Raw genomic sequence first — 17,247 nt, forward strand, 5'->3', positions numbered from 1 at the left:
GTTACTCTCTGTATCTGTAATGTACAGCGCTGCGTAATATGTTGGCGCTATATAAATAAGTATAAGAATCTGGTCAGAATTCTCATAAAAGTAAAAATGTATGATAGTCATAGGAAGTTATACAAAGTGCCTACAAGAGGTTCATCCTGCCATATGGCACCATAGAGGTCCATACTACTCTACTGCCTCTGTTCTGATATTTTTGCTAAATACGTTAGGAAAAATTCCAGTCACACAAATTCTTCCTTGAAAACCCACTTAGCGAATCTCCAGTCAGGGGAAGCTGGAAAGGACCCGGCCTGGCTGACATGGCACCACTGAAGATCAAGAACCCGGTTCTGACGGTGATCACACCTGAGGGAATTGTACAGGTGTGATCACCATAACATGGATGGAGCCAGGTAACATTTAGTGTGACCTTCTCATACAGCGGTCACTCGCTAGGAGTCTTAGACTACATACACACATCCAACCGTTCTCGCGACAAAATCGGCTCGGGGAAATCTGGCGTGTGTACAGCGCCCGTCACCCGAATGACCCTCCGGGTGGATCCACGGATGATGGATGACGAGCGAGAGAAGGGGGAGAGCACACAGTGGGGTGCCGCTCCGTCGTTCTCCCCCTCTCCATAGAGCAGATTGGTGCTGTATGTACAACGCTCGTTCATGCATCGTGCAGTGCTTAGTCGCTGGAAAAGATCGTGAAAGATCCTTACCAATAATTGCACGTGTGTACGTGTGTATGTGTGCATAGTTTTAATCTCTATCTGTGAATAGTCTGCACTATAGCCCTGATATGCTTTTACTTTCTATTCTGCAGAGAGTTCCTAGATTCCAGGAATCTGAAACATTGCCCACGTGTTGTTGTAGATAACGATAATCTCACAATCCTAACATGAGATTATACAAACTGCAGCACACTCAGGGGAGGGTCATTTATATTAATTAATCATTTATAGCAATATATATTATATTCTTATCTTCTCCTTTAGTTACCTTGTATCTGATTACCCTCTCTAGGAGATAAACTGCTAAAAAGTCATGTTTGTGCGGATGGGTACCTACCTGTGTGGTAAGTGCAGGTATTGCAAATGGATTTATAAAGATATTGATCCATTTATATATTGATACCTCTAACCATTGGGAGACAGTTTATCATGTTATGCATTTGATTGGTGGATACCATTATGTCTATGTTGATTAAAGCCACATACACATCTGCAATAATAGTCGTTGGAAGGGATCTTTCACGATCCTTTTTCAGCTACTAATCACTGCACGATACAGAACCATTCTGCTCTATAGAGAGGGGAGGGGAGAAAAATGCAGCGGCACCCCGCTGTGCGCTCTCCCCTACTTCTCTTACATTAGGATTGTTAGTCGTCCATCGTCTGTAGATCCGCCAGGACGGTCGTTCGAACGATGAACCACTGGCGCTGTACACACACTGATACAGCCCTAAGCCGTTTATCGGGGACGTGTGTATGTAACTTAAGGATAGTTTCACTTAGGTCACACTAAATTATTGGTAATATATTAGTATGGTGATTGGTTGTTATTACTATTACGGCATATGTTATATGTGAATCATTTTCTTTTATATGATAGTGGAATTGAGAAAAGTATTTCTCAATTGTGACGGGAGCTGCAATTTTCATGTAAGTTATCTTTTGTGTATGCTGTATTTGATTTATTGTGTTATATATTTGTATTTGTGTATGTTTTTTAATTATAGAAAATTCCTAAAGTGGACTAGATCGACGCCACAAGGATATTACATGCATCTATGTCTGCATGTTTCGCAATATTGTGATTTTATATAAATATACAAAAAATTGTTTTCAAAAAATTCTATTGTATATTTAAATTAAAGTATAATTTAATTTATTTTGTACAGAAATATATAATTGCATTTAAAGTCCTCTATTGTTTTGGTTAGAAGAATTAATACCATATATACTCGTGTATAAGGCTGAGGTACCTATTTTTTCCTTGGAAAACAGAAAAAATTGATTGACTCGGGTATAAGTCGAGGCAAGTGTAATATTAATCTTTAAATAAAAAAACACAAAAAAAATAAAATAAAAAGAAATCTGTTAAAAAGGAGATTGTCTCTGCATTCGGCAGCTGAAGACAAAAGACGTGTCCGGAGGAGCTGCGGGGACAAGGTAAGCGGGGTTTTTCCATAGTAATCTGATGTCATACAATGGTGTATGACAATCAGATTGCACTGTAACCGTATTTTTATTTGGCCCACGCTTTTAGCCGCCATAACTGTGACGTAACTCCAGTGTACCCCCGCCGGATTTTAAGGCCAGCTTATTTCCACTGCAGCTTGATGGCATTGTCATAAGGGGATGGAAACCGCTGGATGCGGCTGCCGGATCGGCTGCTTGTATGCACCTGACTGGCGTATAAGTCCAGGGTGACTTTTTCAGAACATTTTGGGTGCTGAAAAAGTCGGCTTATACACGGGTATATACAGTATTTGAATTTTTGGGACGTGACATGTATACATTGTAATAATCTGTAGGGAATGTTGGGGTTGTTCTTTGTTGGATTAACATTGTTCATCACATGGGGGTCAGGTCTAACAAATGAGGTTCAGTCCAAGGGATACAAAATCCCACCCACCAATCCCTGCCCTGCCCCCATGGTTCCTCCCCCGCAGATCCTCACGTTTTCTTCTCCTGGTGAAGTTGGGACAATCACCTTCTAACTTTCTCCATATTAGTCCTTAGTGATGGGAAGTCTGGATGCCGTTATATTTAGGGTGTTGCTGACATGACGTCAGTCATTTTGGATGCTGACACATAGGAAGCTTTTACCGGTGTGCTGTATGACTACTGATGGAGGTGATGTAGAAAATGATGCAGCATAATAAATACACACGCTACATCCTGTTACATGTGATCATAAATGTATTAAAGCCAATGTACACAAATATAAAGAACATCCTCAATGTATAACTCAACATACTTCACTGCCAAGTAGAGAAATCCTGGGATCTGCTCCAGTTCTGACCCCGGTGCCTAAAGACCTCCACCGCATCCAGTCCAGCAGACACCCCAGTGTCCACATTATGGCAAGTTTAGCTTTTATAGGACCAGCATTGGCAGAGACATTTACTAATTGTGCCCCAGTCATGGCGGTAATTCCGTTCTAGCAGAGGCCTCGGCGTCTGAATTCTGCTCTTGCTCTTCCAATGCCGGCCCCAGCGTAAGCCCCGACCTTTGGGATCCTCTTCCCAGGATTATCAATAAGTTCTGTCCTGTATGACCCCATTCGGGTGTACAATTCTTCAGAGTCTGTCCAATGTGTCAGTCATTGTATTTATATGGAATAGGGAAATTTTCACAGATGCCTCCACATAATTCTCCATTTCCTGTTGATAAAAATGTAATACGTGGTAAGTTGTGAAACTCAACTTCAACTCTGATATATAACCGTGTGAAGGGATTGGGTTTAGGAACTGAAATATTTATGCATAGGCCTCTGTATATAAATGATTATTTATATATTATTTTATATTGATATATTTATATCTTATAATGTTCCCCCTGTCCATGTATCTGAAATTTGCAGACAGATGGTCCAATCTCTCTACAATTCTATTTTATTTCCTATTAAACCAATGACTTGTTCTGCCACCTAGTGGCCAATTGTTAACATTGCTCAACTGTCACAATAGGAAATGAATAACAAATCAATGAATCTTATGAGTGAATATTATGAGTGATTCCAGAGGGGAATCATTTTATAAAAAAGCCCATTGTTGGGGTTACACCATGCTGGACCCAAACGGTTTCCAAGCCTAATTCCAGGCAATTAGGTAAATCCACAGGTGAATAACTTTTCCTGCAGATGTGTTACTTTCCATGTAATTGGTATTTCATCCAACCCTGAGATTTCCCCAAAAAGACAGGGAATCTTTCATATTACAATGTATAAGAATTTGTGTACATTATAAACAATTTGCACAATGCTTTGTTTAACATAACTGCTTTTTCATCATGAGCAACCTGAGATGAGAGAAACGGGTGAATGTACAGACACAATGGTTTCATACTGGTTGTCTTTTTCACCGATTTGAACACTGTACCCCCTACTAAATACGTTTTGAATGCTAATTGCATTTAACAAATGATTGCACATGTCCACTTTCTAATACATTAAAGTACATTCACATCTGTCAAAGTTTAAATACATTCACCCACACCAGTAAAACAAACACTGGTGAATACAAATCAGTAACTTTGTAATAAATCGCTATGTGAAGTGTTTATTATTTTATGTCATTAGAGGTAAAACATGTACCAGTTCTGTAGCATTGTAATGTATTTGTGATACTGAGAGGTTAATATGCTCAGAATTCACCAGCGCTGCAATAGATCTCTGTGTTGTATGAAAAAGTCAGTGAATGTTGAAGTGTCTGGAAAGTTCTGTACTTGCAGTGAAATTTGGGTGAGGTGTTCTGAAAGTGAAACTTTGATGGGCGCATATCCTCAGATAAACTCTGGTCTGTACAAGTAACGTTTTGTTTTCAGATATTTGGATTTAAAGTGTTTTAAATCTAAAGACAAATCTAATAAATGCAATTTATGGTTATTATTATTATTATTATTATTAAACAGGATTTATATAGCGCCAACATATTACGCAGCGCTGTACATTAAATAGGGGTTGCAAATGACAGACAGACTGGGCAGACTCCTGCACCCAGACAATGGTATAGACTGCGCAGACTCCTGCACCCAGACAATGGTACAGACTTGGCAGACTCCTGCACCCAGACAATGGTATATTCTCCTGTACCCAGACAATGGTTTTTGTGTTTTCCTCTATAGGAAAGATGTAGATGTTCTACATGCAGAGACCCCATCCAAATCACTCACTCTACAAGGTCCTTTTGTGGGTCAGAAGATTTTTTGGTCTTTTGGACCCAACACCCAAACCTAAGCAAAGAATCTTAGTGGAAGTTGGTGCAAGGGCCTACATGGGGGAGGTAAAATAACTTGATGGTCCAAAATTTGTGGGTGAGATGAAGGCTGAGAAGTCTTCCCAAGGAAATAAAGGACAGAAAGGTTCACGTTTTGGACAAACAAAAAAATTATTTTGCAGAAAACTAAATGTGTGTAAGAGTGGAACAATCATTCATACCAGGGTTGGGCGCCTATGTATCACCCATATATGATGGAATGATATCCCCACAGAACATGGAAATCATGGCTTCAAACCCCAGCAAACAAGAGCAGATAGCGGAACACATTACATTATATCAATTAATAATAAACATAAGTATTATAAATATAGGTGCCAGACGTGGGAATGATTCTATATTTCTTTTATTTTTGGATTTGGAATACACATCACGGTAATCTCCGCAAAGGATCCAGATATTACAAGTGATGAAAAATACCCAGAATGAATGATCAGCCGCCAATCTCTCCGTTATGTGGATCGCTGCAGTGAGAACCTGGAAGAAATAAACTAATGCTAGATTTTATGACATAAATCTAAATTTAGAATATTGTAACATGGGAGAGTGGTAAATGTTTTTCCTAAATAATATCACACATTTGCAATGGGTATCAGGACAAGAAGCAATGTACTTTTTTATGACCCTTTTCACATTGTTATGGAAGAATATTGGCTCACTCTTTGTATATGCTTCAGTTCATTGAGGTTTTAGGCATTTGTTTATGCACAGTTAGGAATTTCCCAATGTGATGGTAAATATTCAGTGATACACAATATATGCTTATTGAATAAAACCTTCTAATACTGGGCAATGAGAGATTATCCCGTGTCTTATTGCTCAATTACTAGAGAAGGCAGAGACAAACTTTGTGCAAGTTTCACTTTCTTTTCTTGATCAGAAATGTCAGTGCTCATTTACTAGAATTCAGAAAACACAACCATAACTGGATTATAATTATATAGATTTTAGAGTATTATGCCAAGCCTGGTTGTCAATGCCAATAAATAAAAAGCAGTGATCTTATTCTTGGAAGACTTGATGACCACAATGGATGGAAGGGGTGACAAAGAGCATTTGAAGTTTGCTCTGGCAACTCAAGACAAAACCCAATTGATCCCTCCGCCAATATTAACGATCAAAGGGTTGTTCATGCAACAATGTTACTCTTAGCTAAACATCACGACGGGCCCTGGTGCACAGGTTCCTTGTATGAGGAGTGCAGACAGCACCTTGCTTCTTGTGCTTAGATATATGATATATATCTAAGATAGATATGTGAGAACTCCACTACCACCCACAGATGGAGAGGTGTCTTGGGCTGTAAGATATTCGATTATCCTCTGACCTGTCCTTGCACCTTCGGGACTTGTTGCAGTCATCTTTTATCTGGCTCACTCGTGTTCATTGCGCAAGGGAAAAATCAGAAGAAACTTGCACAGATTTCCCAACAAATTCCAGAAATGTTTGGTTGCTTATAACATATATATATATATATATATGTTAAATGTTACCATGGCTCAATCCATGCCTGGTTGTTGGATCATGTTGTGTGTGGCCACCAACATAGCAATATCTCAGTCACCAGTCCTAAATACGGGTCGTGAACTCACATACCCACCATGTGTGCTTCCCCATACTCATGATCTTCTTTAGAGAAGAAGACCCAGCATTCCTATTTGCTGTCCCTCTGGTTCTGACTTCAGCTTGTTCCTATCTTTGTTCACTTCCTGCCCTGACATACGATCCATACCCAATTTTAGTTTGCTTGTCCATTTGGTACCACGCTCAAGCTTCTAATCCTGGTTAGTTGCCATCTACATGGGTGTGTCTGAGGGGCCCAACCTGGGAGCCTTCTGTAGCCAGGACCAAAACCTTTTGTGGGTGCTTTTCCGGCTCTATAGACTCTATGCCACAGTTTATAATTGTTCCAAATGTGCACAATTTTCCATTTTGTTTTTTTTGCATTCGAACTTTATGGAAAACTTTCATTTTTGAGTGAAGGTCCTACTCGTCTCCTGGGTATAGTTCTGTGGCAGAACCACATTCACATTCTATGATTGTAGAGGGATCTGACTTATCCCATCATATAGCGGTTTGTATTGTGCTGAGCACAGGCTGATGGCGGTTTCCTAGAAATGGCGATATTTCCTCCCACGAGGACCCCATTGCATGGCTCAGCACAGAAATGGCCCTCCAGGGGCTATCATTGCATTAAAGGATAAAGAGAACCAATCCCCCAACAAGGCAAACTTGTAAAAAACAAGCCATGTGCTGAAACTTGAATGTGCAAATACACAATGTTGTGAACAATATTATATATTTATAAACACAATTCTATTAATGTCTATAAAATAGTGGTAAGATTGAATTTATCCAAACTGTAGACACTTCCATGCTTCTGGCCATAGTTGGGTGGACTTCCAATGAATATTGCACACATCCAGGGTAACCGGAAACAGAACAATATTGAAAAAAATAGTTTTATTTTACAATATACAATGTACATTGAAAGTAATATAAAAAGTTGATACAAAAATGTGAATTATTTATTGTTAGGGCATTTGGGGCTGCTATTGGAAACTGAACACAAATAGTAAAATGCCCTTTTTACGACTTCCATAGAACTTGCAAATATTTTTAGACTTTTCCTGAGACTGAACAATAAGGATTGTTATAAGATATCGTCACGGATTATTTAGGTAATCACATAACATATTGTTGTAAACAAAATTATAGAAAAAAAAAGTTTCTCCACATTTTTCTAAGGTGTATCATGAATAAAAACACATTCACAAAATAACTGCTCGCCTCCAGGAACAAAACCTCTATGGCTTTTATAAATGTAAAGTTCTAGAATATAATCAATATAAAACTGAAAAATGGCTCAAAGCTCTCTAAAATAGTGTTAATAAAGAATTTGGTTAATAAAAGTTTACTTTGCATAGTGACGTAAGAAATCTCCCTCTCTCGGTACAATCACTACATACATAGGGGTGCCCAGAAATTGTCCTTTTTATAAGGAATACTATAAAACAATCTTATATTCCCCACAACTTTCATTTCTGGGAATCCATCTCATCTGGGACCAAGGCAGATATTACAGACAATGTTATATCTCTTCACTCTTCAGTTCTTTCCATCGGAATGATGAATCCAGGTTGAAGTCTTCTTTTTCCTGTTCTTTAGCCAACTCAAGGAAAACCTGTTAATAAACAAACATTTATATAATATTCATCCTCTGCACACACCTTAGATTAATTCATATAACCTACCAGGTAACTTAGATTTTTGCATTGGCCCTGTTGTCCCCTTGAAATCTTACTCTTCCCAGCTATCTGCTAGCTCAAAATACTTTGCTTGATACATTAAACTTCTCTTACTTTTGTTATATACTAATAATAAAAAACTAATAAACAATATTGACACGTCTACATAACAAATACATGACATGAAAGTAGGAGTTGTATAATCCAGGTTGTCCGCGGTCATTAGATGGAAGTGGTTGTACCTGCTCAAGGTTGGCCTGGGAGAAGCTGTACTCCTCGATGTTATGAAGTTGTTTAACTGTGTAAAGAAAATTCACAAAGGTCAACCACTTAATGAACATTTGGCTGGGTTATTCTAGGTTATTGTCCGCTTCATTACAAACTATACAACCTTACCATTCTCCAGCTGGAAGAACGCCTGGGACAAGGACTGTACATTATCCATGGGAATCTTATACATCATCAACGAGGAGAACCTGCATGGTAAAGCCAACAAGTCCATGAAGGGCACCTGTCATGGTTTGAGAATCAAACAGGGATAACTTATGCACATGGGACATGGATATGTTGAATAAAGGGATCAGGTTTATCATATATAAAGTTTCACAGATCACTTGTGGCCTGATGTTGCCAGGATCTATGTGTCCTTTATCACTGTGGTCTTGTTGTACCAGGGCTGGGAATTTAATGGACTTCTGTCAATATCGGGGATCATACATTACAGGGGATCCAGTATGGGGCATTACTGAGGGTCCTGAAATCTTCCAATAGTTAGCTGCATTACCTGTCCTGCTTGGTGGCTTGTGGGAAGAGTCGGAGGACCTCTTGGTGGATCACATCCACCTGCTGGGTGTCCCTCAGTTTAATCTCCAGGAGGTAACCTTTGCCAAATTTGCTCTTCAGATGCTGGATTGATCCGATACACCTGGGAGAGAAATGATGTAACATGTAACCTTATTCCAATAAAACTGAAAGCAATAAATATCAGTATTCTGATACATAAAATAATTCTAGACTGGCTTTGTTTTTACCTGGCTCAGTCCTGCCATTCTCACCTGAGTTTTCCAGCCACCATGATTGCCACGCGGTCACACACAGCCTCGGCCTCCTCTATGTAGCGTGTGGTCAGGATGGCGCCTCTATCTTTGTTCTTAAAGGCGGCTCGGATGGCTCTCCTTAAAAAAACCAAGAAAGGTCCAAGATGTCTGGATCTATCATACTTTTGCATTAAAAAGTAAGTATGGTGCATGTGTTGATGGATCTTATTTAGTACAATAAATGAAATCCAAAGTTTTGTGCACCAATTGTATTCTTCTGCTCAGACCAATTGTGCAGATGTCATTAGATCATGTGGTAGCAAGTTACCAATCAATACACTTGAGAGTAGGTATCAACATGGAATAGCCTGGCCATGCTGTGTCCATTGGAGAGTTCTGAAACATTTGGACCCTTGCAACATGTCACAATAAGGATCATGGGCTTTATATAAAAAAAGTATTAGTACCTTGACCAGCTTGTACCAAGACTCACCAAAGCCTCTGTTGTCCTTTTGGGTCCAGACCAGTGGATGGTTCATCCAGGAGAACAATGGTGGGATTTCCCAGCATGCTGATAGCAAAACAAACCTAAAAAACAAAAGAGATCTAAAAGGCCAATTCTAGTTTAGGGTATGTTGCCTACAATGGCAGCAATACTAATACTTGATTTCATGTTCACGCTATGAATTTGTATGGAGATATGTTTCTTTTCTATTTACTGCTTTGGAACCTGACCTGACTATTCCAACATACTATGTTCAAAGTATCCAGTCCAGGTAACAAGATATATATATAGATTCTTGATTTATTACATTTAACTTTACTCATTACATTTAACTGAAAAGCTCATGAACTCAGACTGGTGTCCGTGATTTTCAGAAGATACAAATGATAGAGATGGTAAAGGCCAAACAGCTCTACCAAGGAGATACCAGTAAGGTTAGGGACGGCCTGGGCAGTCCTGGGGATCTCCTTTAAATCTGAAATCTGTCCAGGTGAGTCCACTGACAAAATACAGTCCAGGTGACAACGCACCTTTCTGGAGACCCCAACTGACAACTTCTTAACAGGTTTATTAAGATGGTCCTTCATCTCCAGAGCTTCACTCAACCTGCAGAGCAAATAAGCAAAAAAAATCTCATTATGATTTACTAAACTCTAAGGTTTATAAGATGTAAAGAGAGAGGGTCATAGTGAGGATTGTGAGACCTTTACACATGGATTGTCAGTAGTATTGTAGTGATGGGGTCTAGGGGGGTTCATTTTGATAAGACCACACTTGTCAAGAGTTGCTATGTGTTTGTGTTAGTTTCCTTTACCCCCATTTGTCTCCTACAACCCTAAAAGTGTAATAGGGGCGACTGTGATTGCCAAACATAATGGAGGAGAGCGGAGGAATCAGCATTTGAGCTATCTTACCGTTTGATAGCATGGTCTGCGTCCTCTTTCTTCATGCCTTTGATAGAGGCATAGATCTCCAAATGTTCCTTCACAGTGAGGTTTGGCCACAAAGGGTTGTGTTGGGGGCAGTAGCCCGGTGCCCCGGAGTCTTGAGTCCGACTAGAGCCCCCCGAACTGCCCAGCACCACCTGGGTGATACATGAAGTCAGAATTCATATTTTATGCTTACTAGGCATTTACTCCAAGCTCACCATGAACAGGGACGTTTTAGAGGAAATGTATTTAAGTAACGTGTGATTCTCATATATCTAATCAGCCATCTTTGTAGGGTCATCAAACTTTTTTTAAAATAAAGTTTTAAGTTAGTGGGGTCTTCAGCTGTCTTAACCCCTTTTGTCAGAAGATACATTTGTGATGTTTAGTAATATCCTTTGACAGCATAGATTTTGGTATTGCAGAGTTTGTTAGGCAGTGGTTTGGTTTCTATACCCAGAATGGGGTGAAATATTCCTCCAGCACCCCTATACATGAATCCTCTATTCCATGACTCTTTCCCATCTCACCTGTCCAGCCGTTGGCTTCTTCTCCCCTCCCAGGATCAGCACAGATGTGGTCTTTCCGGCTCCACTGGGGCCCAGAATTCCCAGAACTTCACCTTGACCATAAATACGAACAGACAAAAGGGATAAATGAACTGCACTTGTTCCTCATTTATTCACCTCTGATGGGGGAACTGTCTATCCTTCTTCTCAAAGCCAATTCATAAGTTCTAGGAAGGAATGATCCGAGTGCTTAACAGTACCTTTGTTATTGTAGATTTTAATCTGAATTGTGTAAAAACAGAATATAAACTTTACATATGAGAAGGCATTACAGACTGGAACGGTCTTATAGATTCTCTTCTGCTTTCTGGGGGATTAAAATAAATCCTGGAGGTTGCTGTACACATTTGCACCCACTCGGATGTTTTGGCCACACATGCAATATGACCGATGTCATTAAAAGAAATAGAAATGAACAAGGACTGACCTTTCTTAACGCAGAATGAGATGTTACTGATGGCTGTTCTCTTCTTCTTCTTCCTCAAGCATTTGCAGAAACCTGACTTCTCCTTAAACTCCTTGCGCAAACTGTCCACAAGGATGATCGGCTTCTTACAGGGTAAAAAAAAAATCAAACCTAGGATGGTACTACCATAGTAATGTGCAACTGTGCTGAAAAACAGTAACTTATGTGACAACTGGCCAAAGAAATCACAGGGTGTCATCCAGGATGATAGGCCCCCAAGTTTTATCAGTTTCACCCACCCCACCGGCCAATCAGGAAATAGCCAATTAATCATGCCTGGCTATTTAGCTAGCTCAGACACAACACTCAACTCTTGCAGTGTGTCTCCACTAGTGCCAAGCCCCCTGGCTCTGCTGAGCATTTCCTCTACACCTGTTGGTTAATTCCGTGTTTCCCAGTCCAGCTCCTGTGTTTACACCTTGTTGCCCAGTCTGTTGTTTTCCTGCCTGTTCCCTTGTGCTGTTCCAGTGTTCCTGTCTGTCTGTGAATGATCCTGTTTCCCCTCTCCTCTTCTGTGTTTCTTTCTTCAAATGTCATCTGTGTTCCCTGTGTCTGCTGTGGCCCCTGTGTTACTGGTCCGGATTTCCCTGGTATTTGACCCCTGGCTTTGTTCCTAACCTCTCTTGCTTGCTGCCTGCCCTGACCTTGGCCTTCCTTGACTATTCTTCCACCTAGTGATTTGGTATTGTGTATCTTCCTGCCGAACCCCATGTGCCCAAGGACTGCAACCCGGCAGTAACCAGCAGTGCAACCTCCTCACCACTAGAGGCTCTGGAGGAAACCCGGTTATTGCTTAGACTCTTCACCTCAGGCCTTCTCAGGACTCACACCACTCCTGTGCAAGCGGTAGCGCCCCCTAGTGGCCCTGTGTGTCCAAATGTGACATTTCGTAGACTTCTTACATCCATATGATGTCAGATGGGGGGAGTTCTGCCTAATAAAATGAGCAAAATGACTTCTGACACTATATTTTTTCCTCTGATTAGCTAGCAGGGCAGTTAGGGCCACTGCCAGCCTCATTCAAAACTTCAGATGGCATGCTGGACATATTGTGGAATTTTATATACATTAGGATTATCCCTATTTATACAATGCAGGTATTTTTGGGAATAATTCAATAGGTATGTAAACTTTACCTCCTCCGCCTGTTTTGTTGTTTTCAAAGTGTTAACTTTTTTCTTTTCAGCTAGGACATCCTCATCTGCGTCATCTAACTCCTCAGAATTCTGGGAAATTTGGTGTTTTCTCTTGGTAAACCTGAATGAAGAGGAAAGTATCAGATCCGTAGCTGTCACACTCGATGTTCCAGCAGCAATTGGACCATGCTCATATAATATCACCATATGCTGCCTATAACAATATCATGTAATTAGTATATGAAGAATATAGAAAATGTGAACCAGGAAAAGCACATGTCACTTACATTGTTACCATGTATCAGCAGTACTGACGGAGTATACAGAAATGAGGGTACATGGATCAAATACATAAATGTCTTCATCCAGGGAGGACTGGGAATCCTGGACCCAGAAGGCCACACAAAGTAAATGCCCTTTCATGCAATGACCAATATTTTTCTAGGTTACCATGCAAAGTATTTAAATGATCCATCAAACATTTTAGAAGCACATTTGCTGGATCTCTTTTTTCTGCCATCACTTTTCTGTGTGCCGTGGTTTAAAGTGATTGGTGGGCATGGTGGCGGATGGCACATCTTTACACGTCTTTTACAATCATTCCTTTAGCTTTCGGCATAGTAATGCCACAGGACAAATACATATTACTAGTGCTGGCCAAGGGGGGTAAATGTTGACCTTTTTGAAATCTATCATTGATCCTTCTATAAATCTGGTGAGCTGATGGTGCTCTCTACTACACATAGACTTTTCCTCCCAGAACCGTGCCGGTACCGTGTAGTCCTATAGTTTTCTATCACACTTATAGAGAAGGACTGAATGGGGATTGATACCCTTGGATAAAATGGTGTTGCTGGCAAATAAAAAAGGAAATTGTAGACACCACATATGATCACATGCAATAGATCTTTCTGAATTATTACAATGTTTGCCGACCCACCTAAATACTGGATCTTGTGTTATACTTCTGGTTCCAAGCCACCATTCCAAAAACCACAGAATTCCCCAGAATAGAAAGATTTGTCCATATTTCTGAAGAGGAAGGAGAAACAGTCATATACTGGACTTTGTTTTAAAGAAGAAATTGAACATTTGATCAGTACAAGGCCAAGCAACTGGTTCCTCTTAAAGCCTTCCTCCCCATTGGATTATATCCATGTCACATCGGACTCCTCCTAACGCTGGGACAGAAGACAATACCTGATGGCTTTGTGTTCGGAGAATCATGTGACAGTGATGGTTCTTGGCTTTCTGTTCACGTCACCTCCTGCCCCGTACTCCATTATGTGTTACTTTTCCACTACCTGGTGATAACGTTGTCATTCCCCCCCAAACTAACATTGCCTATTTTAATGAACAAACAAACCTCGATTTAAAAACACTGACCTATAAAATAACACTGATCTTTATCTAGTTCCTGATTTCTTTGGGTATTGGTTCAGAGCTCTCAGAAACAAATGATGAGAGTTTGTAAAATGAAATTAAATAAAAAGGGACATTCTGAAGTCATAAAATAAAAAAATGTGTGCAGGCAGTTTGTTATTTGCCAGGTATTTCGGGATACCCCCAGCTGCCAGGAAAGTAAACATGTAACATCATCCTGGACAATAGGATGGCAAAGGACCCAAATGTAGTAGAAGACTGGGTGAGGATGGCGGCACCCCAGCAAGGAAGGGTGAGTGTACTGGGAAACAGGAAGATAAGTTTATTTTATTGAAGAAGAGACAATGCCTGTTCCTTCTGCAATAAAGAACATGCCTGGTCACAGCTGTTACAGTGATAAATTGCACAATTGGGGAAAAAATTATACATTTTAGAGGTTAAAAAAAGAAGTAAACAAAAAAGAAAGTTCATTAGGGCTGGATAGGGTAACTAAGGCATAATAAGTGGTTTAATGGAAATATATATGTTGTCTTTAACTATGTACCCTTTCTTTAACAATGTAACCATACAATGTTACATATTATAATTATATAATAAATAGCAATTCCCGGCTGTCATTTTGACAGCCTTGGGCTGATTTCCATGCTTCTGTTCATTCTTGCACAGTTCTAGAGGGTTCTGCCCTGAAATTGTTTGCTCTGATTTTTCTGCACATTGTGAGCCTTTCAGAGTTTCTCCTGCATTTTGCACCATCAGATGCAGTCACTCTATCACAGATCCTTAAGACCCTTCATTTTCCCCACCGTGTGCAAAATAATTCACCACCTCGGGTTAATGGAAAGATTTGTTTTCTGTATGCATGCCTGACACTGTGCATTTATAATATTGGACCACCATAATATTGGACTAGAAAAAAGTTTTTTTAATGTTGACAATTTACTTACAATTGCCAGAAGAACCCACTGTAATGGTAGATCACGATCCAAATCTACATGAATGTATGGCTAAAAAGAGAAGATCATATACGTTTATTATACAAAGATTTCTAACCCCATCACTATACTACCGGTATATGTGTAAAGTACCCCAAAGAAAACTTGTTCCTCTAGCCAAAAAAATGTCTAGCCAATTTCTTGGAGACTATAGGAATCACTAGACAGGTTCAGACCACATCTGGTGACACCATTACAGGTAATATTACAGGTAATACAGGTAATACACCATTACAGGTAATATTACAGGTAATACAGGTAATACACCATTACAGGTAATATCACTTTCACATGATATTGTTTTGGTTACTTAATGTTTGCGGGGTGGGGGGTTGTTTGACACCACAAATTACCTAGCTGGGTGACACCACTGCTGATGAACGCTGTATTTGAGGCAGAAAGTGATAAAAAAAAGTCATCACAACAGGAATGATCTTCCAAATGAACTCATGTTCCATATATGATAACTTCATACATGATAACTGTCTACGGAGAAAATTTCCCTCCCTGATTCATGTCATTCTGTGTTTCTGGAACCACAGAAGGAAAAAACCTCACAGATTTATGTGTCCCCCACTCTAAATAAAATTGGAAAAATTTGACAAAATTTGCTAACATTAGATAAACTTTATGCTTAGATACCCAGTAGATCTCTTTATATGCTCAATTACAAGAATGAATTAACGTCAGCCCACAATTTGCCTCTATTATCCCCAAGTTGTATCATATAATTTACATGTAATATAAAAATGTACAAATCTACTCACCAATGGGAACACAAACGTTATTAAATTGCAGGGCGGAATCAAAAAGAAAAAGCCTAAATATAATATCTGTACCCAGCCAAAGCCAGAGCCCAAAAAGAAATATGGAATGAGAGACGACTGCAAAAGACAAGAGATACATGGGAGCAACAGCTATAAAAATGAACTTTGACAAAAGCCATCATTTTATAACAAGCAAATATTGCCAGAGTTTAAAGTAAAACAAAGTTCACATTTATGTAGTGTACTGCATTGTCAATAGGACTTTTACAATTACCATACAACATATTAATAAATTCAAAACTGTCCTGGTAATTGACCAACAAGATAAAACATAGATAGACCATAAAAACAATGTATTGATAAACTAAAAGGTACATTGTAAATAAATAAGTAATTCCAATTAAAAATTAAAATTGTAGAATGTAAAGAAAGTAGTTAGACATTTGCTCAGTTACTTTGCTTGGGGATGAAACAGCAGGTAGGTCTATATTACAGTAAATATGCTGCACAGATGTAATATCATCCCAAACCAGCCAATCAGGATGGATACCAAACGTAAAAGAAGACCTCTAAGCAAGGAAGATGGACACTAAACCTAAACGAAGACCTCTAAACCACAATGATTGGCAATAAACCTGGAAGAAGGTCTCTAAACATAAAAGATGGACACTAACCCTAAAAGAAGATCTCTAAAGATAAAAGATATACACTTTATTTTGGTACTTTTCATCCATTATTTATTTGTGCCATTATTGTTCCCCCACCCTTTTTTTGTTTGTTTTTTTTTCTGTATTTGTTTTTCTCCTTTGTTTGATGTTATCTTGTTTTGTATATTGTTAAATCTCAATAAAAATAAATTATACATAAAAGATATACACTAAGCCTAGCAGATCTCCTTTGAACCATAAGGAAAACCTCTAAACTTAAAAGATTGAAAGTAAACTTAGAAATGGACGTCAAAATTTAAATTATGAGCATTAAACTTAGAAGAAGACTCTGAAACCTAAAAGATGGACACTAAACCTAGAAAAAGTCCTCTAAACCTAATAGATAGACACTAAACCTAGAAGAAGTCCGCTAAACCTAAAAGATGGACACTAAACCTAGAAGAAGTCCGCTAAACCTAAAAGATGGACACTAAACATAGAAGAAGTCCGCTAAACCTAATAGATAGACACTAAACCTAGAAGTCCTGTAAACCTAAAAGATGCACACTA

At 39.2% G+C, this 17,247-nt stretch overlaps 1 protein-coding gene across 1 annotated transcript in view; it reads right to left on the reverse strand.

Moving 5' to 3' along the window:
- Window positions 1-7,442: 7,442 nt before the first annotated feature.
- The window catches only part of LOC140332877 (ATP-binding cassette sub-family A member 9-like), a 32,445-nt gene continuing 22,640 nt past the window's right edge, over window positions 7,443-17,247 (reverse strand). The window contains exons 26-39 of the mRNA XM_072414108.1: window positions 16,031-16,147; window positions 15,216-15,275; window positions 13,829-13,920; window positions 12,889-13,009; window positions 11,714-11,837; window positions 11,248-11,339; window positions 10,703-10,872; window positions 10,319-10,394; window positions 9,777-9,871; window positions 9,302-9,421; window positions 9,031-9,171; window positions 8,643-8,722; window positions 8,489-8,544; window positions 7,443-8,182 (exon numbers count right to left, since the gene is read on the reverse strand). Of these exons, the coding sequence (XP_072270209.1) occupies window positions 8,090-8,182; window positions 8,489-8,544; window positions 8,643-8,722; window positions 9,031-9,171; window positions 9,302-9,421; window positions 9,777-9,871; window positions 10,319-10,394; window positions 10,703-10,872; window positions 11,248-11,339; window positions 11,714-11,837; window positions 12,889-13,009; window positions 13,829-13,920; window positions 15,216-15,275; window positions 16,031-16,147 (1,437 nt within the window). The 3' untranslated portion in view covers window positions 7,443-8,089. The remainder of the gene's footprint in view (window positions 8,183-8,488; window positions 8,545-8,642; window positions 8,723-9,030; window positions 9,172-9,301; window positions 9,422-9,776; window positions 9,872-10,318; window positions 10,395-10,702; window positions 10,873-11,247; window positions 11,340-11,713; window positions 11,838-12,888; window positions 13,010-13,828; window positions 13,921-15,215; window positions 15,276-16,030; window positions 16,148-17,247) is intronic.

This window comes from Pyxicephalus adspersus, chromosome 6 (genome assembly GCF_032062135.1).
Source record: "Pyxicephalus adspersus chromosome 6, UCB_Pads_2.0, whole genome shotgun sequence".
Lineage (NCBI taxonomy): Eukaryota > Metazoa > Chordata > Amphibia > Anura > Pyxicephalidae > Pyxicephalus > Pyxicephalus adspersus.